This window comes from Rhinolophus sinicus, linkage group LG01, assembly GCF_036562045.2.
Source record: "Rhinolophus sinicus isolate RSC01 linkage group LG01, ASM3656204v1, whole genome shotgun sequence".
Taxonomy (NCBI): domain Eukaryota; kingdom Metazoa; phylum Chordata; class Mammalia; order Chiroptera; family Rhinolophidae; genus Rhinolophus; species Rhinolophus sinicus.
In genome coordinates, this window is record NC_133751.1 from 157,648,420 (window position 1) to 157,673,269 (window position 24,850).

The following is a 24,850-nucleotide window of genomic DNA, read 5'->3' on the forward strand; positions in this document are numbered from 1 at the left end:
ATGGTGAAGCACACCCCAATTTACAACAGAGGGAAACGGGTACCACCTCTAAGGCTCCCTGGGCAGAGGTGAGAGGGACACAAATCATGGCCTGGCAGGCAGGGGGCAGGGGGGTGAACATCATGACTTTCCCCTCCTTTGTCCTCTGAGCCCCATGAAGCCAGGAGGTAATAGAGACACGTGGCATAGTCTAGTTTGTTTATTGCTTTTTCCACTCTTCAGTCAAATCAGCCAACATGAATCATAAATTCTCAGTGAATTTAGAGGATCTGGCCCAAGTATGCTATACAAAAAGATTTTTTATTGAGTCTTAGAATATCACTGTACTTTACATCTACATAGTAAAATACGATAGCCCTTTAGTAAACTTCATATAAAAGATCCCACCGTTTGATCACTTTCTTTACATTTCTCATGGTCTTATGTCCATACTGCTCCCTGTAAGATATTTTTTACCAAAGCCTTAACAACCACCACATTACCAGATACCTGAAAAAAAAAAAAAAAATCCAGCTTCTGGGCTCTAAGCCTTTCACCAAGAAGCAAAAAGTTGGTGCCATTTTATATGTTCTCATATACTCGTTCTCTCTATATTGGGTGGAAGCTTGGTGAGTGTACTTTTGTTTGGAGAAAAAAATAAAACACGTTATAAAGCAGTTGGATTGGTTTCTGGGAGAAAACTGAAATAAATCTCAAGATTTCTGCTGGGCCTTGTGATTCCACACAAGTTAATGTTTAGCCGAACACCTCAGCGTGACTAGGTGCAAAGCAGCCGAGCTGCTAACAGAGGTTGAGGGAGCTGAATGATACTGTGTACAACGGGGTGCGAACCAGCGCTCAGGGAGTGGTCTGGAAGGAAGAAGAAAGGAGGATGGCAACGTGAAGGGCGGCCGCAGCAGAGTGGTGAAATTGGTTGAGGGACTGGTTTAAGGATGGCTGCTATTTAATTTCAAATTGTTTTGTCCCCAGCCTTTGGTAAAGTTGGCTACAGGCCAAACATATGTGAGTGGTTCTGATAAAATCCTAATAAGGAAATAATAAAAACAGCAATAATAATATAAAAAAAATAGATGCCATTTATTGAGTAGGTCTACTATGTGCTGGGCATTGTGCTAACAGATAGCTATACGATCTATGTCACAGCCACCCAACAAGACATATTACCCTCCCTTTTTAGGTGTGGAGACTGAGGCTCAGAGAGGTTATGTAACTCACTCAAGGCCATCGCCAGTACCTGGCAGAACCAGAATTAGAAACCAGAACTCATGCTCTTTTCATTGCACTACACGACTTCCCCATCACCCTCTCTGCACCGTCCTTACAAAGCTAGACTGGAATGGTCATTGACAAGAACCCCTCCTCTCAGGCTGCCCGTTTTGCAGTCCAGTGGCTATCACCACAGAAAGTTTTTCCATGTGTGCATCACATCTGTCTCCCTAGTTTCCACCCACTAGCCCCGTCTGCTATCTGGGTCACTAAGGACAAACCAAATCATTCTTTTACAGAGCTCTCTAATATTTGAAGATATGGTATACAATTCTACTATGTTCGGCCCTACAGTATATGCTTTGTAAGAACAGGTATATCTGAAAGGGGTCCTATCTGAATTGCATGCGACTTTATTCCCAACCACATAGGCCATTACTTAATAATTACTTAGTGCGTTAGTAGGCATTCAACAAATATTCATAGAAGGGATGAAGGCCAGTCAGATTGGGAAGGTAGAGAGCATGGTTGGTGAGGCAGCAAACATAAGAGACACCTTCCTCTGATACTTTCTCTACATATCATGGTTTTATGTTCATGCTGCTTCCTCTAAGGTATTTTTACCAAAGTCTTAACAACCATTATGTTAACAGATCCCCGAAAAAATGGTTAGAGGCACCACTTTCAGATAACATGTTAAGTGCTGCTTCCACCCCATCCCTCCAACCACCTACCCTTGTTTCAAGGTGGTCAATGTTCTCTTTCAAGCTAAATTTGTGGGACTGATACACCTTAAAAATCAACTCTCATCTCATTTTTATACATATATTTTTATACAACCCAAGACCTGATCACCATGGAGAAATGAATTATCATTCTATACTAGTAATTGCTGGATATATCTATCTATATCTATATATCCATATCTATATATCTATATCAGCTATATATCTATATCTATCCATCTACCTACCTAGCTACCTGTCTGTCTATAGGCATAAGTTGAGCCATTTTAAAATGGAGTCACAGCAGCCATTCCAGAGGAACTGCATTGTACATCTTACTCCTTGAACCTCTGGAATGTTTGAACTGGGCAAAATAACCTTTAGACTGGGCATCATTGTTTTCCAAACAATTGTTTGTAAAGCTAACAGGGAAGCTGACTTCCTGACTGTAAGGACTGATAATTAAAGACATTCTTTAGAATTCGTAAAGAGCCATGTACAGCTAAAAAACAGCTTATTAGAACCAATAGAAATTCCTTCCTTCATGTATTTCCCTTCCTTTTTTCATAAAAACCCCTTGCCTTCACCCCATAATCAGATCACTATTTGGGTTTCTGCCTGAATCAGTGCTTCCCAAATAGCTATTCTTTATGATCGCAAATAAAAGCTTGTTGCCTCTCACTTTGGCTTTTTATTTTCAGGTTAAAAGTATATATATATATATATATATATATATATATATATATATATTACATATATACATATATACACATATACATATATATACATGTGTGTGTATATATGTGTGCATATATATATATATATATATATATATATATATATAGATAAACTTCACACCCATGGAAAGGTAAATCTGTTGCATCTAAGATATACCAAAGCACTGGCGGGGGAGGGGGTGTATATATGGGGAAGCAGCAGTGGAGAGAAGGCACAGAAATGATTTTTCACTGTAGACGGTACCCTTTGCAGCTCTGTCCATGCAATTAAACCTATAGTATTAGAAATTGTCTCATCTTATATTCACTATTTAGAAATCTGGAAAGGGTGGAGCAGCCAAGCAGTCACCATAAATACAAATGGTGACCCTCACTAAGATGGCAGTTACAGAGATGGGCTGTTGGAGTGCAGGGACCCTTTAAATACATTGCTGACTGTGCCGAGAATGCCTGCAGATAATGCTTCAAGTTGCCTGCCAATTATCTTCTGGGACTGCTGTCACCGATATTATTTAGGGCCACACTCCTCAGTGTTCACCATTTGTATTTATGTACCACTGCTTGACAAGGGTCAGCTCATGAAGCTCTCTGGGTCTCAGCTTCTTCACCTGTAAGTGTGGGGCTTGCATTACAGAGCAGAGTTTCTGGAACGCGCTCGCAGCAGGGCACTGCGGTATTTGGAAGGAGGCAGTGTTTGGCGGAGGCAGAAGGAGCAGGAAGGTAGGATCTGTTGCAAAAGAGCGTGGGAAGGGGGAGAGCCACACTGCCAACGCGACTCAGCGACCCGGCGTGCCGCGGTCCCCGCAGGCTTTTCGGCCGGCGGCTGGGACCGGCCCCACACTGGGGAGGCGCCCACCCGTGGCGTGGCCTCCTCGCGCGCCCAGCAGGTTCCTGCCGCCAGACCGGCGCTCTCTGGGTTCCGCCCCGAGCCGCCGGGACCAAACTTTGGCTCCGAGGCAGCCCCCGCGTGCTCCCCGCCTCCTCCCTCCCTCCCTGGATCCCGCCCAGCGGCGCCGGGGGCCGGACTCCGGCGAGGGGGGCGGCGGCCGCGGCGGTGACAGTCGCTGACAGACTCCCCGCCCCCGCGGCTCGCCACGTCCCTCACGTACCGCCGGGCTGCCTCGCGGAGCAGTCACCTGGCGCGCGGGGCTCCGGCTCCTCCCGCGGGGCTCGGCATGAGGCTGGCACGGCTGCTGCGCGGAGCCGCCTCGGCCGCCCCGGGCCGGGGGCCGCGCGCCGCCCGCTCCAGCGCCAGCCGCAGCCTCACCTCGCACTCGGGCTCCGGCCCGGCGCCCGAACGCGGCGTTCCGGGCCAAGTGGACTTCTACGCGCGCTTCTCGCCGTCCCCGCTCTCCATGAAGCAGTTCTTGGACTTCGGTGAGCGCGGCCCGGGGCTCGGGCCTTTGTGCGCGGCCCCTCTCGCCTCTGCGCACCCCTTCTCTTCAACGCGCCCCCCTCCACCCACCCCACCCCACCTCCTCCTGCCCCAGCGCCTTAGCTGCTTCCTTCTTCCCTCGCCGGCTAATCCCTATGCTCAGGTGCAGGAGCGGGTAGGCCGGGTCTATGACTGGCAGCGGATGCCTTTTTACTGTGTATTGTTGAAAAACAAACCCGGAGGGCCGCGGACGGAAAGACTGCCCGCCTTGCAGCGCACGTGCAGATCCCCGCTGGCGGCCAGGCCACTTCCGAACAGCAGCGCTTGTGGGGGCAGTAGTGTGTAGACACCTCCAGAGTCGTGATGGGATTCTGCAGAGTTATGATAAATGCCCAGTTTTGTATGACGATTGCATAAAATTGGCGTGACGATAGGGGAAGCAGGTTATAACTGGCCCAGTGTTTCATAGAATGTTTTTCTTGTGCCTGGCTGGAGTGTTTCCACCAATAGCACATTCATTTCGTCATCAGCTAAATAAGTCTTGAGCACTTGTAAAGTGCGTGAGTACAAGATGCTGGGGTTTACCACATTTCACCCCTTAGAAGCGACTATGCACTTTTCTCTTTCTCGGATGGGTGCTAACTGGTTTTCTCTAGAAATTATACAACAAATTGCAGAGGAATTGCAAAGTTAGGCTTTTAACTTTCACTTTTCATATGGGGGCACTGGGGAAAAGGAGAAACTAATAAAGTCATAAAATTTGAGTAGAAAAAGTTATCTTCTACATTGTGAATGCTGTTAGGTCACTAATGGAATACAAGTGGTCTTGAAAGATACCAGCTTGGTTGGCAATTTTATCTTAAAATTTTGGTTTTACAGTGGCAAATATTTTTGACTCAAAGCCTTCGGTTTTTGTTTTTACTTTAATGACTCAAGTGATTAAGGGATGTTTTTGGCCTTGTTCACAAGTATGCCATTCAACTTGTGCAAGAAAATGTTTTCTTCTAATGAGGTAATTCCTGCTATTGACAATCTAATTTTTGCTAAGGTGGTCTGGTTGCTGAAACAGCAAGATTAAATTAGTGAATTTAAAATGCATTGTTGAAATAATATGACGTTTTAGTTTCACTTTAAACGAACCTGCTTGCCAGATTATGTTCTACAGCATCCTTTTTTTTTTTAAATTTATTGGGGTGACAATTGTTAGTAAAATTACATAGATTTCAGGTGTACAATTCTGAATGTATTACATCATCTATACATCCCATTGTGTGTTCACCACCAGAGTCAGTTCTCCTTCCATCACCATATATTTGATCTACAGCATCCTTTTATAGAAGTGGAGGGAGGAGCAGGCTGCTTTCCAGGAATCAGAAGATTAAATAGGACCTCCTGGGGGAGATGCTGGAAGATGGTTGCTGAATAGACATTGACATTTTTTGCTTTCTGTTGCCTGAAAGCCCTCTACAATTTACTCTTTGCTTACGGTAATTAGTGTAGTGGTCCCATGCACATGTCACATTTCTGTTCCTTAGACATTCACTTCTTACAAACCTAGAGTTAGGAAACATTTCTAAATGATAACAGTAGCAACAGGTTATATAGGATAGGCTTTGCAGGTCCTATTGTTAATTAGACTCTGCACCTTGCTCAGACTTGCTCAGGTTGCCTGAGTTCTAAAACAGATCACACTGAGGGTGGAAGTAATGGAGACGGGGAAGTATCGCCATTGCTCTCCAAAGCCATATTGCAATGTTGAATTGGAAGGTCAGTCACGATGCCTCACAACCCTAGAGACTGGGTTATCTCATCCCTTGCCTCCTCTTCCTTACTGACCCTGTCATGGTGATGCTACTATCCCTCTGATGTTTCTGGCCAAATATTAGGTTGATGCAAAAGGAATTGCGGTTTAAAAGGTTAAAAATTGCAAAAACTGCAATTACTTTTGCACCAACCTAATAAATCCCTTTGTGTTTCTCCCTGCCTCTTGGCTTCTGCTGCCTTATGGCTTCCACTTACTGCTTTTCCCACTGTGTTTGGTTTCAGGATCTGTGAATGCTTGTGAAAAGACCTCATTTATGTTTCTGCGGCAAGAATTGCCTGTTAGATTGGCAAATATAATGAAAGAAATAAGTCTTCTTCCAGATAATCTTCTCAGGACGCCATCAGTTCAATTGGTTCAAAGCTGGTAAGATTCCTGTCTTGTGTTTCCAATTTCAATGGAGTTGTGGATTTTACTGAAGCTTAAAGCAAATACTTTTTTACTCTTCAGTAGAATCTTAAGATAGTAGCAACATTCCTCCTTTTTGGGGAGTGTGTCTGGGCTTATCCACTCCTTGGTTTTGAAAAAATAAAAGAAACAATCAGAACTGTACAGAAATGCAGACACTGAACTTAAGATTTATGAGTATGTTATTAAATCTGCATAGATGTTATGTTATAATAATATCTACCATTTGTTGAAGTGAAGGATTTATATTACCTTTAATCCTTTCAGCAACTCTGCCCAGTAGGCATTATTATCTCTATTTTACAGATGAGAAAACTGAGGCACCTACAGGCTGTCCTTTGCCTAAGGCACTACCACTCATAGTGGAGCTAGGATTAAAGCCCAGATTTGTTTGTTTCTACGATACCACGTGCAGTCAGAATGATGAAATGTATTAAAGGATGTATATTTTTTTATAAACTGAATTTATTTTATTGAAGTATGTATCTTTATAAGTCACAAAAGTTAAAATCTTTATCATTTTACAACAATTAGAAATTACTGGAATCATGTAGAAACTGATCTCTCTTCCAAAAAATGACAATACACTATGAAGAGTATGCACACACACGGGGCTGCCTATCTACAGCCTTTCTTGCTAATGTTATGAATTTAAAAGTATTATTCTCTTAATCACTGTATATTTCAAACAGAAGAGTTTGCCAGAGTTCAGCCTTAGATGGAAAAAATTTAGCTGCAAGAGATTTCCCAATTATGATTCATGGAGATACTCGCTTTCCTTTTGTAGGCACTATAGTTTGTGCGAGAAACTGATCTCACATCAATTTTAAAAAGTAAGCAAAAGAATTATGACTGCTATATACCATTGACCCTTGAACAACATGGGTTTGACTGCGCAGGTCCAGTTACTTGTGGATTTTTTTCAATAAATACAATAAATGTATTTTCCTTATTCCTTTCTTAATTACCGTTTTCTTTTCTCTAGCTTACTTTATTGTAAGAATATATTATGTAATTCATATAACATACAAAATATGTGTTAATCAACTGTTTATGTTACCTGTAAGGCTTCCAGTCAATAGTAGGCTATTAGTAGTTAAGTTTTTGGGGAGTCAGAAGTTACACGTGGATTTTTGAATGGGGTGGAAGGGCTGGGAGTCAGCACCCCCAACCCCTGAGTTGTTCCAGGGCCAACTGTATATGCTAATCAGGTGCTGTCTAGTCCGAGTATGGAACAGTTATAATTGTGGTTTAAGTAAGAGGCGTTTGTTTAGAAACTATGATGGAATATAACGGAGAACAGGTAATTTTCTCTGGAAGCTTATTCCTATATATATTTTTAAATTCTTCATTAAAAATAGCATATGCAGCACTTTGAAATCTTATCTGTGCCTAACACGTTGTAAGTATTCAAATCTCTCTTGAATAAGTAGCATAATTTTTCTTGTTAACGAAAAGAAAGTTAAGGGTTAAAGCAAAACAATAGATATCAGAATCACTTGACTTTGGAATGCAAAGAGCCATATTGCTTGTCAGGAACAGTTTTCCAAACCAGCCTATGGAGTGACAGATTTTTAAAACACTTTCATTGCCCCTGGATGCCTGCTGAGTTAGGGCAGTTAAGCGGACCTTACACTCTTGAAGGTCATTGAATGGTAGCAAGGTGTTTTTAGCTCTGGCCCTGCACTGCCATTGTGCTTGGTGGCATGACCTTGAGAAAGTCATTTGGCTTTCCTCATTTTGCTCCTTCCTTAACAGGTGATTTGCTACCTTGAATTGTTAAACAAATTAAAAACCTTCATTTTCATAACTTTGTTTTTTCATTCAGTTCTGTTTAAAAGAACTATGTGATCGATTGTAGGCTTTCAGCAAATCTTTTCTTTTTTATATAATTTATTAAATTTATTGGGGTGACAATTGTTAGTAGAATTACATAGATTTCAGGTGTACAATTCTGTATTACATCATCTATAGATCCCATTGTGTGTTCACCACCCAGAGTCAGTTCTCCTTCCATCACCATATATTTGATCCCCCTTACCCTCCTCTCCAACCCCCCACCCCAGCAAATCTTTGTTGATTGGACATAAACATCTAAAATTAAGGTTTTACAGCACAGACATTTAAGTTTGACTCTTAGACCAAGGTAGGCTGGGCTCTGCATTTTACCGAGACTTACACAAGTTAAGTCATTTGCCCATGATTACATAGTATTGGTGACAGACTCGGTTCTCGTGACAATCAGTATTTATACTGTAATGTACAGTGGCAAATTTAAGAAATGCAACAACTATTTTAGAGTATAGAAGTTTAAAAAATAAAAGAGGTAGACAATCTTAAAATTCTTCAGTCAAATTTAACCTATGTTTTTAGGAGAAAACGTACAATTTCTACTAATTTGTGCCAGGCAATGTGCTCAAATATGCATGGGTATAAAAATCCTACTTCAACCGTCATTGGTAGCTCTATCCTAAATGAAAAATGAAGAAATATTAAAAATACCTTTTGAGCATTTTCACAATATTGAACTTTCAAAATGTAAAAGAACAACTTTACCCTACCCCATTGATTTGCATTTTAGGTATATCCAGAGCCTTCAGGAGCTTCTTGATTTTAAGGACAAAAGTGCTGAAGATGCTAAAACTATTTATGAGTAAGTACACTATTTTGACACTATTCTGAACACAGTTTTTGTACCCTTTATACGTCATAGAAAAATACAAATACATTGAGCTTAGACCTTTTGTTGGGCCACTTTAGGGAAATTGATTAACTTTTGTTTTAGTTTCGCACTACTTTAAAACATATGGTAGTATGTTTGTCTATAGCCGCCCCTACAGGCAAGGCAAGTAACATAAATCAGTAAATTGGGCTGGGAATAAGAAACGCTTCATGTTCTTCTGAACTCCAGTGTAAGAAAAGACACAGTTCCAGTGTGATGATCGGTGGAGATCTCGACTGTAGCCGCAGTGCCACGTGGGTGAAAGGGGCCTGGTGAGACGGTTACCGTGGAGAGTGCATGCCCCTGAAGGACCCTGAGGTCGGCTGATCATTTCTATGCAGAAATGCTGCCCAGATCATCTGATTTGTGTGTGTGTGTGTTTAAAGAAAAGCCACAAGTCTAGATTTTTAATGTAAAATCTCCCAATTTTGAATGATTGGCAACTAAGTAAAAATTTGTTAAAATACTGAAGGCCTACAAAAACATGTCTATGGGTCTCTAGTTTATGACCTGTGGTCTGTAAGATAATGTAAGTAATATGATCAATTTAATCACCAACATATCAGAACTGATAAACCCAAGTAGTCCCCTCAGGTAGTTAGTTACCTGCTTCTTCCAATGAATGTTGCTCAAAAGTTGAAGACCACCTCTTTCGTCAGCCTCAGAGTCTTGTGCATGTTTTTGACTGTTGTTAAAGGTGGTGGTAACAGTTCATTTTTTAAACGTGATTAAGGTCTGAAAATAACATCAGGAATTTACTCTGTGCCTAGATATGGAGCACACTTTACAACTTTACACAAATGATACCATTTAATCTTTAAAACAGCTCTGTTGAGGTACTGCTACCTGTGCCCAACGAGGGTAATTTAAAGGAACATTTAGGTCACGTAGCTAGCAAATGATAGGACCAGGATTTGGACCCAAGCAGTCTATTTAAAAATGAACATTATTCTATAGCACCTTCTGGAAATGGTTAGTAATTTAGAGCCCTCAAGCAGAATAATACTGTTTGGGTTTTAAAAAGAGAGAAAGGTGAAATAAAGGGGTGCCTAGAAATGGTGAGTTGTTTGTTGTTTTTGAGGAGTTTTGTTTGCATTTTGAGTTAACAGTTTGGTTTTGAAGCTAATTACAAACTAGGAATTCCAAAAATGTTTTGAGCCATAAGAGCATCGTTGGAATAAGCTAATAGTACTCAAGATAATGACTTTAAATGGGAAAGTCTCATTCGAGAAAGTGTAAATTCTGATGGGTATGTTACAAGATGGATTTTGCTACTTCATGATTAAGACTTCTTTTGTCTTTTATTTAATTCTTTAAATTTCTCATACAAGAATATTTTCTGAATGACAGAAATGGGAAGGCTGGATGATTTGAAAATTTTTCCTTTAACAAAACAGTTGACTTTTCCTCTTCCATTTTAAACTTACAGGATGGATGAAATTAGAATTCTTTCCTACTTTTCTGTTCTAAGTGATTCTTGCTTTCTTTGAACCCTAGGGAGTAGTTCCAAAACAGACAGGCTTTATTGGCTCATGCATCTTCCTTCCTTACAGAGCATGTGTTCCCTAGCAGCATCTGCTGTGTCTTATATGCTGAATGTCCCTGGCACCATCCTCCCTAGTGAGTGCTCAGATGATCCTAGTTGATAAAAGTTAAAGAAAACCCATTACGTTCTTAGGATTATGTTTTGTTGCAGCCTTACTTTTAAGACTTCCATGAAAATAATTAAATTTCAAAAGTTTTATTTTGGAGGTCCTTGCAGCTTCACAGGTTTGATGTATTTTATGACCTGAAATATATTTACTAAGTGCAGGAAAACATGCGTTGATGATCGTTTTGCTGAATTGGGGATTTTCTTGCCTAAAATAGTTGTGTAAACTTAGATTTTAGTATTAAATTTATTTGGCAAAATATTTGGCTGTTCTGAGAGACAGATTTGTTTAGCTTTACAGATACTGTGATACGGATCAGGAACCGACATAATGATGTAATTCCCACGATGGCTCAGGGTGTGATTGAATACAAGGAGAACTTCGGGGTGGATCCTGTCACCAGCCAGAATGTTCAGTACTTTTTGGATCGCTTCTTCATGAGTCGCATTTCAATTAGAATGTTACTCAATCAGCACTGTAAGTGTCCGGAAGTCAAGAGAAGAAGCTAAATAAAATGTGTTGGTATATGTTACATTTATTTAGAAAACTTCCCTTTAAGGAGAATGTTCAATTTTACTTTTTCTGCGTATTATGAAAAGTAAATAGATTGCCATACAAAGGAGGTATTTTTATTGAATGTAAAATGCTATGTTTATGTTTAAGGAAAATATTTGTTCTACTGTTTGGTACCATTTAGAGAAACAGTATTCAAATCTGGAAAAGGTCCTTGGATGTTTTAGCTGATTTTGTTTGTATTTTTGTATTTTATTTCTCGATAGCTTTATTGTTTGGTGGGAAAGACAAAGGAAGCCCATCTCATCGAAAACACATTGGAAGCATAAACCCAAACTGCAACGTAGTTGATGTTATTCAAGGTAAATACTTATGTTTTTCCTTTCAGAAAGGATGAAGTAATCAAAATTGTTGAGTGTTAGTTATTGCTATTAACACAACTGTTTGTATCATGAGATAAAATGTTAGGAGCAAATGTATGGGTTTGCAAATAACTGCGTTGTGCCTTCTGAATAGGATGAATATTTTGTTGGCACAATGCTTTGTTAGGCAAAATATGGTGATGTTATGAGGGTTTCTGTTTTACTTCAAAAAATTCAAGTCCCCCTTTCCTAATTCCCTGTGAGTAGATGAGGTGCCATAATTCATAATAGTTTGGTTTGCATCTTTTCACACTTTTTTCTGTTTATACCATACTCATACACATACATGATTGTTAGTCTTAACATTGTTTGTTATTTTTGAAAAATGGCTACTCCATGTATATTTTTCTACAAGTTTACAGACATCATACCATGTTCAGTACATATGGATATACCCCAGGTTTTTGAATGGCTGTATGGATGTATAAAAATGTATTAATCCATCTTCCCATTGGTGCACAGTTAGGTTGTTTTAATTTTTTTCTATTATTAACAGTACTGCAGTGAGCATCTTTTCATATGTACTGACTTTTGCTAGTATTTTAGAAGGCACTGTTCCTAGAATTAAAAACATTTGATATGCATTTAAAATTTTGATACCCCCAGAAGGCATCAAACAATAAATGAGAATTTATGTTTCTTAAACCTTCACTGACTCTAAATGTTTGTCATTTGTATTATAAATAGTTTCTTCCACTTGCTGTTTTTCTTTTTACTTTCTTTATGGTGTCTTTTTTCTATACAGATGTTTTATTTTTTTTTGTAATCATATCTGTCATTTTTCCTTTATGGCTATTAGGCTTTGTCATGTCATACTTAAAAAGACTTTCTCCAAATTAAGTTTATTAAAGTATATTTTCTTCTGTAGAGTTTTAAAATTTCATTTGTCAATACTATTGCCATCTTAATGCATGAAACAGAAGTAAATTTAATGCTTTTTTTGTTTTGATTCATACTAGATGGCTATGAAAATGCTAGGCGTCTATGTGATTTGTATTATATTAACTCTCCTGAACTAGAACTTGAAGAACTAAATGGTAAGCCTGATGTTGTCTTTTCCTCAATGGTCAGTGTTATGATTACCTGGGAAGGAATGATAGAATAATTTAGATTTGTTTTAATATAAAAGGACTTTTATCAGAAGTCCTTTTCAAAGTACTTCTTCATGAGATACGAAAGCAGAGGGAGAGCAATCATGTTAAAAAAATATTTGTGTGTGTGTGTGTGTGTATGTCTATATAATTAATTTAGTTGGATTCTTTCTGAAATATGTTTTGGCTTTTTCTTCCCCATTTTCCTTATTTTTTAATTGGTAATGTTGATTCTTTGCTTATCTTTGGTTTGTTGGTTAGTCAGGGGAAAAAAATGATGCCGAGAAAATTATATTTGACTTTTATATGCAGTTCAGTAATGTAAGGTTTATCCTTTATGATTTTTAATTCCTGATTTGTAAATCATTTTATTGTTGAGGAAGTAAAAAGCCTGGAGGTGTAAAAGGGAAAGTGCTCCTTTATTTGAGAATCTGCTTATCTCTAATGGTCTTTTTTCACCCTGATTTAGTGCCTTTTGGACAAAAAGGTTCAGATGCCTTGGAAGGAGATTGATGAATCTCACTGTTTTTCCTAGAGTTAGGGTAGTTTGGTAGAGGGAAAAACATTTCCTATGTTAACATGACCCTTTAAAAAGAATAAAATTAAACAGGCTTAAATCTAAGTCATATTCTGGACCTAATAGTGGAAGAGCCGTGGAAGAAGTTACCCCTTGAAAATGGGATAATGGGCTTGGTGTTTTTCTAAAGCTGTATTAACTCTTTTGGTCCACAACGGTACCATTTAGTAAATAATAACCACAATGTACAAGTGATAGCTTGAGAACCTGAACTACTGTGGGCAGTTTCCGATGTCCTATCCATGTTTCCAAGGGGCAGTTTATTCAGAGGAGAGTCCAGTTTATTGGCTGCATTAGAATCCCAGGGTATGGTGAATCTTACTCCTTTGCTAAGTGCTGAAGATTGTTTTATACACTATCTGCCCCATCCGTCCAGCCTCACCTGGACTCCTATTAAATATTTGAATGTAAAATTAGCATCCCTTGATAAATTGATACTAGCTTAAATTTTTTCTTCAAATCTATATCTATAGAAATGTCTAAACTAAAACAGAAGACAATCCACATGGGTGAAATATTTGAAAAAATGGCTTAAAAAAAAAGGCTATGTCAGTCAGATCGTGGAATTTATAGACTATAACATTTCTTTCTGGAATGTAAAATTCTGACCTTAAGGTTTGGTGTCCTTTCAAAAGACTGTCATAGAGAAGAAGGGGAAGGTGGGTTGGTTAGATTATTATGCAGGATTGCAAGAATGATACAGGACTCCTGTTGTCTCCGTCAGTTACTAATCTAGGTGAGCGTGGGGATCAAACAGAAATACAGTAAGAACTGGTGTAGCAGTTCTCTCCCAGATGATACTCTCCTCCTAGTAAATGTTTTCTTTTCATCACTACACAGTATATTCTTTAAAATGCTTTAAGCACATCTCTCTGTACTTTAAATTTTTCTCTTCTGCTCTGTAGCAAAATCACCAGGACAGCCAATACAAGTGGTTTATGTACCATCCCATCTCTATCACATGGTGTTTGAACTTTTCAAGGTTTGTAAAAGAGTATTACATAACCTTTATCAGCCCTTTCCTGAGGTTAGGAATCTGCTCTGAAAGTTAAATACTCTTGGGGTTTCCTCAGTTTCATAAAAGATGTCATGTCATGTTGAGTGTCATATCACATTGCAGGAGAGCAGCCTTTTGTCAGCACTGATGGGCACCTCAGACTTGGGAGCGAGAAAGACCTTGTTTGAATTCCTGTTGTGCCAATTAAAGTGTGTGTGACCTTGGGCAAGTCACAGCCTTTCGGAGCCTCAGTTTCCTCTTCTGTAAAATGAAGATAATACTATCCAGGTTATGAAGAAGATTGGGAATAATATACTAAATGTCCAGTACAGTGGCAGCACATTATTGGTACTCAGTAAAGTTATGTTTATATTTTTACAAAGCAAAATATTTAGAAGAATGATTCTCAACTTTCCACCCTTAAAGGACCAGAGTCCCACTGATGTATGCTTTTATCTTTTCTTTTTTTTTTTCTTTTTTTGAGAAAGTCATTTATATTGACTTACAGGGCTTCTGCTGTTATATTTGCTCTTGACAACAAATTTTGAAAATGAAACAAAATTATGCTAGTCATGTTGAGAATACAGTTTTTCCCCCAATAATATATCAATGAACTTGCTGGTAGACAGGAAAGTTGATGATGAGGAGTGGTACAGGTCCCTGTGGCTGAAAATGTCACCTTAAATCGGGCCTGTAGTCTTTCTTACTTTAGTTACCAGGTCTTCAGCCAGCAGAAAACTAGAAGAGAGAAGAGGTTGCTTTCAGGCTGATCACAAAAAGGAAAAATACACTGAAACAGAAAAACTGACTGAGTGCCTTAGAACAGTAAGAGTTCAAGAATGCTCTTTTGTTCTAAGACAGCAAGAATATATCTAATATCTTCCAAAAAGCTTTCTAGCAAAGAGGTTAAATAAATAAGCAATTAGCACTTAAATGATTAGAACTGCTTTTCAGTCACGTAGAGATCGTTTCCCATGATGTTTAATAAAAGAAATACTACCATATTATAAAACAGGTTTTACATAAGGTTGCTAATAATGACTTCCTTCTGGAACCTGACCGTAAATGGCCTTTGGTAGAGATGATAGAATCTCCTCCTCAGGCATACTCAGTTCAGATTGGTGTGCCAGGGCCACACTTATTTCCAAATTCAGTCCTGTCTTGTGCCTTTTTAACTTTATCTAGTCTTACCAATTTCTACTCTGCTGCTACATTTCATGTTATCATTTGGTGCTTATGGTATGTTGGTATTGTATACTCTGTGTCCTTTAGAAACTGATCACAGCAGTTTTAGAATGTAAATATCCTTAGTTTCAACCTAGTGGTACATTGGATTTGTTTCTACATCATAATAAGACCATTGCTGTTAATACTATATGAAAAAAAATTTTCTTAAAGCAATTTATGACAAGTAAAATGGTTCTTAAAAATAGAAATGAAACTTTTCAAAAATAAGGTTTGCCTGTTATCTACTAAATTATAAAAGTATTTGGATAGAATTTTCTGCTTTAGTGTAAACTAATTAAAAGTGTTGAGACATCTGGTTTTGCGAAATATGCAGAATTTAGTTTGAATCTTTAAATAAAAATATCTCACAAGTCCTCCAAAATTGACTTAATAATTTTTTTCAAAAGTTAATTTTCAAAATATGGTTATAAGAATTATGATGCTTTGGCATATTTCCATCCAATTAATTTTTTTTAAAAAATTTCAAGTAGTGCATATATAGTTGAAAATTATGATTAGTTTTTCTCTCTTTTTTTTTTTAAGTTGTATTTTTAATGTAACTCTGATGTATTTCAGAATGCAATGAGAGCCACCATGGAACACCACGCTGATAAAGGTGTTTACCCACCGATTCAAGTCCACATCACGTTGGGTAATGAGGATTTGACTGTGAAGGTAAGATGCTTTTTGGTTTTTTTTCAGTTGATGTACAGGCATGCACATAATTTCTAGATGACATAATTTATTCTTAGGAGAAGGAAATCCTATCCCTAATAGGTAATAAGCAGATTATGGAATTATCCCTTGAGTCTGTTTTTATTCTGGTCCCTAATTCAGATGATTCAAATTAAAGTAAATCCTGGAGACAGACAATTTAATTGTGGTCATGAATATCCATTTTGATACCCACTTGGATAAATTAAACCTGAAATATTGGGTATTTGTAGTGTTATGTAGATAGTACATAATCTTTTCACTTTTGTTTTGTTTTGTTTTTTTTAATCTTTTCACTTTTAAACAATGCTTTTCAATCTACTTTTATTTTAATTATTTCATTTGATTCTCGTAATAACTATTTAGGAGCACAGATAAGGCAACTAAGGTAGTGATTAGGTCATGATTATACAGTGAATAAATGACACAGGACATGAAATCAGGTCTCTGACTTGAGTGCCAGGCCTTTTCCACTGCATTGTTCACATAGCCCAGTTTCTTGGAGTACAGTGATACCTCTCTTTTTTAAATAATCATTTAAATTTTTGTTTTAAAGTAATAAATGCAGAGAATGTAAAACTCTATGTCCCTGGCCATTTGTGGGTCACTACTCAGAGGTAGTCTTTTAGTTATTTCTTCTGGGATTTATTGCTATATTTTTAAGTAGTATTTTGATACTGCTGTTTCTGAAATTTAAAAAATTTTAAACAGCAAATAGTAGCTTTCTGTTATGGTAACTGAGGAATTATCCTCCCTTCCCTACCCAGTTTCACTTGCCATTTTCTCAATATTTAAGTTTATACAGGGAATTCTACATAGAAAAGAATCATCTTACAGAATTTTGAAGGCATCTACTGTTCCTTTTTATTTTTCTGAAGGGTATAATTCAGTGGATTTTTTTTTAGTCTGTTCACAAGGTAGTGTGACCATACCACTGTCTAATTTCAGAATAATCTCATCACTCCCAAGAAAAACCCCAACACCCACTAGCAGTCACTCCCCATTTTCCCTTCTCCCAGTCCTTGGCAATCATTAATCTATTTCTGTGTATGTATTTTCCTATTCAGCACATTTCATAAAAATGCAGTCATACAATTTGTGGTCCTTTGTGACTGACTTTTCCATTTAGTGTAATATTGTAGCACGTATCCATACTCCATTCCTTTTTATGGATGAATAATACTCTATAACACATTTTGTTTATCCATTCAGCAAGTTGATGGACATCTGGGTTGCTTTCATTTTTTGGTTATTATAAATAATGCTGCCATTCATGCAGAAGTCTTTGTGTGAACTTAGGTTTTTAATTCTCTTATTATGTACCTAGGAATTCAATTGCTTATTGCTAACTCTATGTTTAACTTTTGAGAAACTGCCGTACTGTTTTCCAAAGTGATTGTACCACTTTACATTCCCACCAGCAATGTATGAAAGTTCTAATTTTTCTACATCCTTAACTACATTTGTTATTGTCAGCCTTTTTTTAAAATTTAAAAAATATTATTTATTTATTTTTTTATTGGGGAACAGTGTGTTTCTCCAGGGCCCATCAGCTCCAAGTCGTTGTCCTTCAGTCTAGTTGTGGAGGGCGCAGCTCAGCTCCAAGTCCAGTCGCTGTTTTCAGTCTTTAGTTGCAGGGGGCACAGTCCACCATCCCATGCGGGAATTGAACCAGGAACCTTGTTGTTGAGAGCTCATGCTCTAACCAACTGAGCCATCCGGCCGCCCCTCCGGAAGCTCAGTGGCAGATTGTTGTCTTCAATCTAGTTGTGGAGGGTGCAGCTCACTAGCTCATGTGGGAATCGACTGGCAACTCTGTTGTTCAGAGCTCGTGCTGTAACCAACTGAGCCATCCAGCTGCCCCAGCCTTTTTGATTATAGCCGTTCTAATGGGTGTGAGTGGTATCTCATTGTAGTTTTAATTTGCATTTCCCTAATGATTGGTGATGCCAGGCATCTTTTTATGTGCTAACTGGCCTTTGTGTATCTGAAGACCCATCAATTAAGATCCTTTGCTCAGTTTTTAAGTGGTTTATTTGTCTTTTTATTGTTGAGTCATAAGAGTTCTCTCTATATTTTCTATTGTAAATATCAGTCCCTGATAAGCTGTAAGATTTGCAAATATTCTATTCTGTAGCTTATCTTTTCACTTTCTTGATAGTGCCCTTTGAAACACAAAAGTTTTTAATTTTGAGGAATTACAGTTATTCTATTTTTCCTTTTTTTATTGCTTGTGCTTTTAGTGTCACATCTAAGAAACCATTGCCTAATCCAAAGTCACAAAAATTTACACCAGTTTTTCCTTCTAAGAGTTTTATAGTTTCAGTTCTTATATTTATGTCTTTGATCCATTTTGAGTTAATATTTATAAGTGGTTTGAGGTAGGGATCTAATTTCTTTCTTTTGCATGTAGACATCCAGTTGTCCCAGTACCGTTTGTGAAAAAACTATACTTTCTTCATGGAATTTTCTTGTCACCCTTGTCAAAAATCAATGATCATAAATGTATGGGTTTATTTCTGGATTCTCAGTTCTATTCCGTTGATCTGTATGTCTCTTCTGTGCCTGTCTTGATTATTATAGCTTTGTCGTAAGCTTTGAAATGTGCAAGTGTAAGTCCTCCAACTTTTTTCTTCTATTTAAAGATTGTTTTGGCTAGTATGGGTTCCATTTTTATAAGAATTTTAGCATCAATATGTCAGTTTCTGCAAAAAAACAGCAGCTTCAGTTTTGATTGGTATTGTGTTTAATGTATAGATCAATTAAGTCTTGTAATTCATGAACAAGGGCTCTTTCCACTTATTTAGGTCTTTAATTTCTTTCAACAAGAAATACGATTTTCAGTGTATATCTTATACTTCTTTTGTTAATTATTTTCCTAAGTATTTTATTCTTTTGGGGGCTATTATAAATGGATTTTTTTTTTAAATTTTGTTTTTGAATTGTTCATTGCCAGTGTATGGGAATATAACTGATTTTTGTATACTGATCTTATATCCTGCAATCTTGCTAATCTCCTTTATTAGTTCTAATAATTTTTGTGGATTCCTTAGGATTTTCTATATACAAATCATGTCATCTGCAAATAGAGATAATTTTAACTTCTTCCTTTCCAATCTGAGTTTTTTTCCCTTGCTTAATTGGTGTAGCTAAAACCTACAGTACAATGCTGAATAGAAGTGGTGACAGGAGACACCCTTGTCTTTTTTCTGATCTTGAGAAAGCTATTAGTCTTAATCATGAAGTATGATGTTAGCTGGTTTTTCTTAGTGTATGTGCTGCTGAAGTGAGCACATTAGCTGGTGTTTCATAAATACCATTTATTAGGTTGAGAAAGTTCACTTTTATTCCTAGTTTGCTAAGTGTTTTTATCATGAAAGGATTTGAATTTTGTGAGATGCTTTTTCTGCATAGATAGAGATGATTATGTGGTTTTTTTTTTCTGTCACTTGGTGTATTACATTTATTGATTTTTGTGTGTTGAATCAACTTTGCATTCTTGAGGTAGGTCTCAGTTTTTACTTTCTCTCTCTCTCTCTCTGGTTCATTGAGGATTTTTGCATTGATATTCATAAAGATGTTTATTGGTTTGTAGTTTTATGATGTCTGGTTTTGGTATCAGGGTAATAACTAGCTTCTAGAATGTGTTGGGAAGTGTTCCCCATTTTCTATATCTTAGATGTTTGTGAAGGATTGGTGTATATTCTTTAAATATTTGCTAGGATCCACCAATGGAAGCCATCTGTGCCTGAGCTTGTCATTGTGAGAAGATTTTTAATTACTAGTTCAATCTGTTCATTTGTTAAAAGTCTATTCAGATTTTCTCTTTGTTCCTGAGATAGTTTCTGTAATTTGTGTCTTTCTAAGAATTTATCCATTTTACATAGCTTATTTAATTTGTTGGCATATAATTGTTTACAGTATTCCCTCAGAATCCATTTTACTTTTGTAAGATTAGTAGTAATGTCTCCAGTTTCATTTCTGCATTTATTCATTTCAGTCTACTCCCTTTTTTCTTGGTCAGTCTAGCTAAAAGTTTGTCAATTTTGATAATCTTTTCAAAAACCCAACTTGTTATTTTGATTTTTCTCTACTGCTTTTCTATATTTCATTAATTTCCACTTTAATCTGTATTATTTCCTTCCTTTTGCTTGCTTTTGAATTAGTTTCCTCTTTTTTTAGTTTCTTAGGGTGGAAGTTTAGGTAATTGATTTTAGATATTTTACAGTTATACTTTTCCCTCTAGGCACTGCTTTCTCTGTATCCCATAACGTTCTTAATGTTGTGTTTTCATTTTTATTCATCTCAAAGTATTTTCTCATTTCCCTTGTGATTTCTTCTTGGGCCCATTGGTTATTTAGGAGTGTGGTGTTTAATTTGCGTGTACTTGTTAATTTTCCACATTTTGTTCTGTTACCGATTTCTAATTTCATTCTACTGTGGCCAGAAATACAGTTTGTATGATTTTAATCCTTTTATGTTTATTGAGACTTGTTTTATGGTCCAATATATGTTCCATGTGTACTTCAGAAAATTGTGTATTCTGCAGTTGCATGGAGTGTTCTATAGATAGCCGTTAGGCCTTCTTGGTTTATAGTGTTGTTGAATTCTCCTGTTTCCTTGTTGTTCTGTTTAGTTGTCATACCCATTAGTGAAAGTGGGGAACCGAAGTTTCCAACTATTATTGTGGAGTTGTCTATTTCTTCCTTCAGTTCTGTCAGTTTTACTTTGTATATTTTTGAGCTCTTTTGTTAAATGTACATGTTTATAATTTTACATCTTTTTGACGTATTGATCTTTTATCATTGTAAAATGTCTTTCTTTGCCTCTAATAACAATTTTTTTCATTTGAATATTTATTTACAATTACTAATGAAGTACAAACCTTTTTTAAAAAGGGCATTTGACTAACCTCAGAAAAAAAGTGATTTCTGTCAGTCACCTTCATTGTTATACCCTTGAATCTCTGGACTTTCCTATTGTGTTTTTGTTTTGTTTTGTTTTTGTTTTTGTTTCAGGTGTACAAAACAATGTAATAGACATTTACACCCCTCACAAAGGGATATTTTCCCCCACCATCTCTGTCCCTCTGACATCCTATATAGCTGTTACAATTCCATTGACTATATTCCATCTGCTATATGTCACATCCCATGACCATATATATATACATGTTTAATTATAGTTGACGTTCTCTAATAACAATTTTTGTGTTAAAGTATATTTTGATATTAGTGTAACCATCCCAGCTCTCTTTTGGTTTCTGTTTTCATGGTGTATCTTTTTCTAAGATTTTACTTTCACCCTGTTTGTACCATTGAATCTAAAATGTATCTCTTGTAAATAGCATATGTTTTTTTAATCCATACTGCCAGTGTCCACCTTTTAATTGGAGTGTTCAAGCCAGTTATGTTTAATGTAATTACTGTTAGTTAATGTAGGATTTATGTTTACCATTTTGTCATTTGTATTCTCTGTATCTTAATATCTCTTTTGATTATTTCTTCATTACCTATGCCTTTTTTGGTTAAAATAATATTTTCTAGTGTACTACTTTAACTTCCTTTTTGTTTCTTTTATTATATTTTTTGAGTTATTTTCTTAGTGTTTGTCCTAGGATTACATTTCACATCTTTATGTGTAACAATCTAGTTCAGATTAATACCAACTTGATTTCAATAGTAAATATAGACTTTGTTTTATATAAGTCCTTTTCCTTACCCTCCCCATCTTTTGTACTGTTATTGTCATAAAACATACATACTTATACATTGTATGTCCGTCTACACAGATTTGTAATTATTGCTCTGTGCAGTTGTCTTTAAGATAGAGAAAAATTGAAAAATACACTTATACTATTTTTTATATTTACTTATGTAGTTACTTTTCCTGGTGCTCTTTATTTCTTCATGTGGTTTCAATATATTGTCTAGTGTTCTTTCATTTCATTCTGAAGGATCCCCTTTAATATTTCTTAATAGGACAGGTCTACCACTGATGAACTCTTTCAGTTTTTGCTCATTTGAGAATGTTTCAATTTTTCCTGCATTTTTGAAAGATAATTTTGCTGAATATAGAATTGTTGGTTGTTAGTCTTTTTCTTTCAGTACTTTGAATACGTTAACTCTACTTAACTTAGATCCTGCTTATATAGAACCTCAAGGTCAGAGGTAAAACGCATAGGACCCTTTCAGGTTTTTCCTAAACGTGAGCATAGCCCTAGGCCTGAACGTGATCTTCTGGATTCTCAGGGTATCCCTGAGCTTTTCTAAGCCTCTATGCACATCTCATTCCCTTGCTTTTCCTGTTGAGCTTTTTGATTAGCCTGTTGTTTGCCTTAAATGCTGTGTATTGCTGCAGGCGGCCCTCAAATTAATCAGTTACCTTTCGTTATTTTTGATAAATGTTTGTGACGATGGGGAGTGGGTGCAGGCAAGACATTTTGCATTGGGAGCTCAGAATTGGGACAGAAAAAGACAGTCTCCCCAGTGGCTGCCGGGCTGCTGATTTCACTCCAATTGCATATTATTGATGGGAGAGTGGTGGGAATAAGCCAAGTTAAAACACCACAAATCTCACAGTTGTTTGTCATGACTGTATGCTCCCAAGATTGCTGCAAGACTTTGGTTAATTTCCAGAGCTGAACAAAGTTGAGTCTGACAATTTTTTGCCTTTTCTTGGTGCTTTGATGGAGCAGAGACTTTTTGGAACTCCTTTCTCTACTATTTTTGCTGATGTATTACTCCTATTCCTTTTGAGAAGACTTAGGCTTATTCCAATTCCATTCCTTTGTATGTGACCAGTTTTAGTTATGAAGTTTTGTTGTTTTGTTTGTTTTAACTGAAGCTTTTAAGATCTTCAGCTCTGTTCTGAAATTTCATCATGACATGACTTTGTCGAGACCTTTTCTTATTCACTAAGCTTGGCCCATTAGAATGTAGAATTTCTGCTGTTTCCTTGATACTTTCTTCCATACTGTTTCTCTTTCTGATAGTCATATTTGGAGAATGTTGGGCTTCATGAAATGATACTCTATTTTTTCGTATCTTTTTTCTCCTGTTTTTTTATCTATAACTTTTTATTCTATTCTATGAGATTTCCTTGACTTTAAATTCCCTTCTATTGAATTTTTAGTTTCACTATGTTATTATACACTTCAAGAACTCTTATTTTTTATTATGTTTTTGATAGTATTCTCTTCCAGTTTTATCTTTTCATCATTCTGAGGATATTGATAGCTGCTTTTAAAAAATTAATATGCCTCTACTGTGTACACTGTTATCTCTGAATTTCTTTTTTCTGTTTATCTTTCTTGGCTGTTCATTTAAAAGAGTGAAGTACAAATAAATATATGGCAGTACCATCTGTTTGCTGAAAAAGTAATGTGAATGTGCACTTTTTTTTGAGCCCAGATGCTAATGTGTGTTTATTTTTTTATTTTTATTAGTTTCAGGTGCACAAAATAATGCAATAGCCAGACATTTTACCCTCCACAGTGACTACCCCTCCCCCAATCTACTGCCTCCTTGATATAGTACATATCTATTACAATTCCACTGACTCTATTCCCTATGCCGAACTCCATATCCCATGACTATAAAATTATATAATAGTTGACATACAGTATTATTCAGCTTCAGCTTCAGGTGTACAGTGCAGTGATCAGGCATCTACACCATCCATGAAGTGGTCTCCGTAATAAGACATGTGCCTATCTGATACCTTACAAAATCTTTACAACATTATTGATTATATTCCCCAAACTATCTTTCATATCCCTGTGGCAATGTTGTAGTTACCAGTTTGTGCTTTCTAATTCCCTTCCCTTCTCCCTCATCTCCAGCCCCCTCCCGTATAGCAACCCTCAGTTTTTTCTCTGTATCTCTGAGACTATTTCTGTTTACTTTGCTCATTTATTCAGTTCTTTAGATTCCACATATAAGTGAGATCATATGGTATCTGTGTTTCTCTGTCTGACTTATTTTACTTAGCATAGTGTTCTCTAGGTCAGTCCACATCGTTGCAAATGGCAATGTGTGTCTATTTTTTGGTTAGTTATGTGTCAGTTACTTGCCCACTAGGTTTACTTGGTTCAGAACAAGTCCCTTACGTCTTCTTCTTTGGGACTTCAGTTATGCTACAGCATGATCTTTCTTGTATCTTCTTTCTGCTTCTGGTTCTTATGCTTTAGCATACTGGTCTGCAGATGCTTCTATTACATCCATCACTGCATGGATCCAGGTTCACTGAGCTCCTAGGCACTCACCAAAGACTCATTCTGTGCTGGTGGACACCTTTGCTTAGGGAATCTGACAGTTTGGTGTAAAGAAAGGTTCATAATGACCCAGCATTTCCACTTCTAGGTATGTATGTACTCTGAAGGTTTAAAAGCAGGTTTTCAAGCAAAAATTTACACATGGATGTTCATAGCAGCATTATTCACAATAGTCAAAAACTGGAAACAGCCCAAATGTTCATCAGTTGATGAATGGCTTAACAAAATGTGTTATATCCATCCAATGGAATATTATGTAGCCACAAGAAGAATGACGCATTATGCAAAGTGAAAGAAATGAATCACAGAAGACCATATATCATATGATTCTATTTATATGAAATATCCAGACTATGCAACTATAAAGGGGCAAGAAGTAGACTAGCG

General features: G+C 37.0%; 1 protein-coding gene across 2 annotated transcripts in view; it reads left to right on the plus strand.

Moving 5' to 3' along the window:
* The first annotated feature begins 3,201 nt into the window (after nt 1-3,201).
* PDK1 (pyruvate dehydrogenase kinase 1) overlaps nt 3,202-24,850 on the plus strand; it is a 33,451-nt gene continuing 11,802 nt past the window's right edge. The window contains exons 1-8 of one of the 2 annotated variants that reach the window (XM_019727444.2): nt 3,202-3,388; nt 6,090-6,231; nt 8,855-8,926; nt 10,940-11,124; nt 11,427-11,522; nt 12,542-12,619; nt 14,156-14,232; nt 16,051-16,149. In XM_019727444.2, the coding sequence (XP_019583003.1) occupies nt 6,122-6,231; nt 8,855-8,926; nt 10,940-11,124; nt 11,427-11,522; nt 12,542-12,619; nt 14,156-14,232; nt 16,051-16,149 (717 nt within the window). In that variant the 5' untranslated portion in view covers nt 3,202-3,388; nt 6,090-6,121. Of the gene's footprint in view, nt 3,389-3,703; nt 4,046-6,089; nt 6,232-8,854; nt 8,927-10,939; nt 11,125-11,426; nt 11,523-12,541; nt 12,620-14,155; nt 14,233-16,050; nt 16,150-24,850 lie in introns of those variants that run through there. The other variant, XM_019727443.2, reaches the window with a different exon arrangement.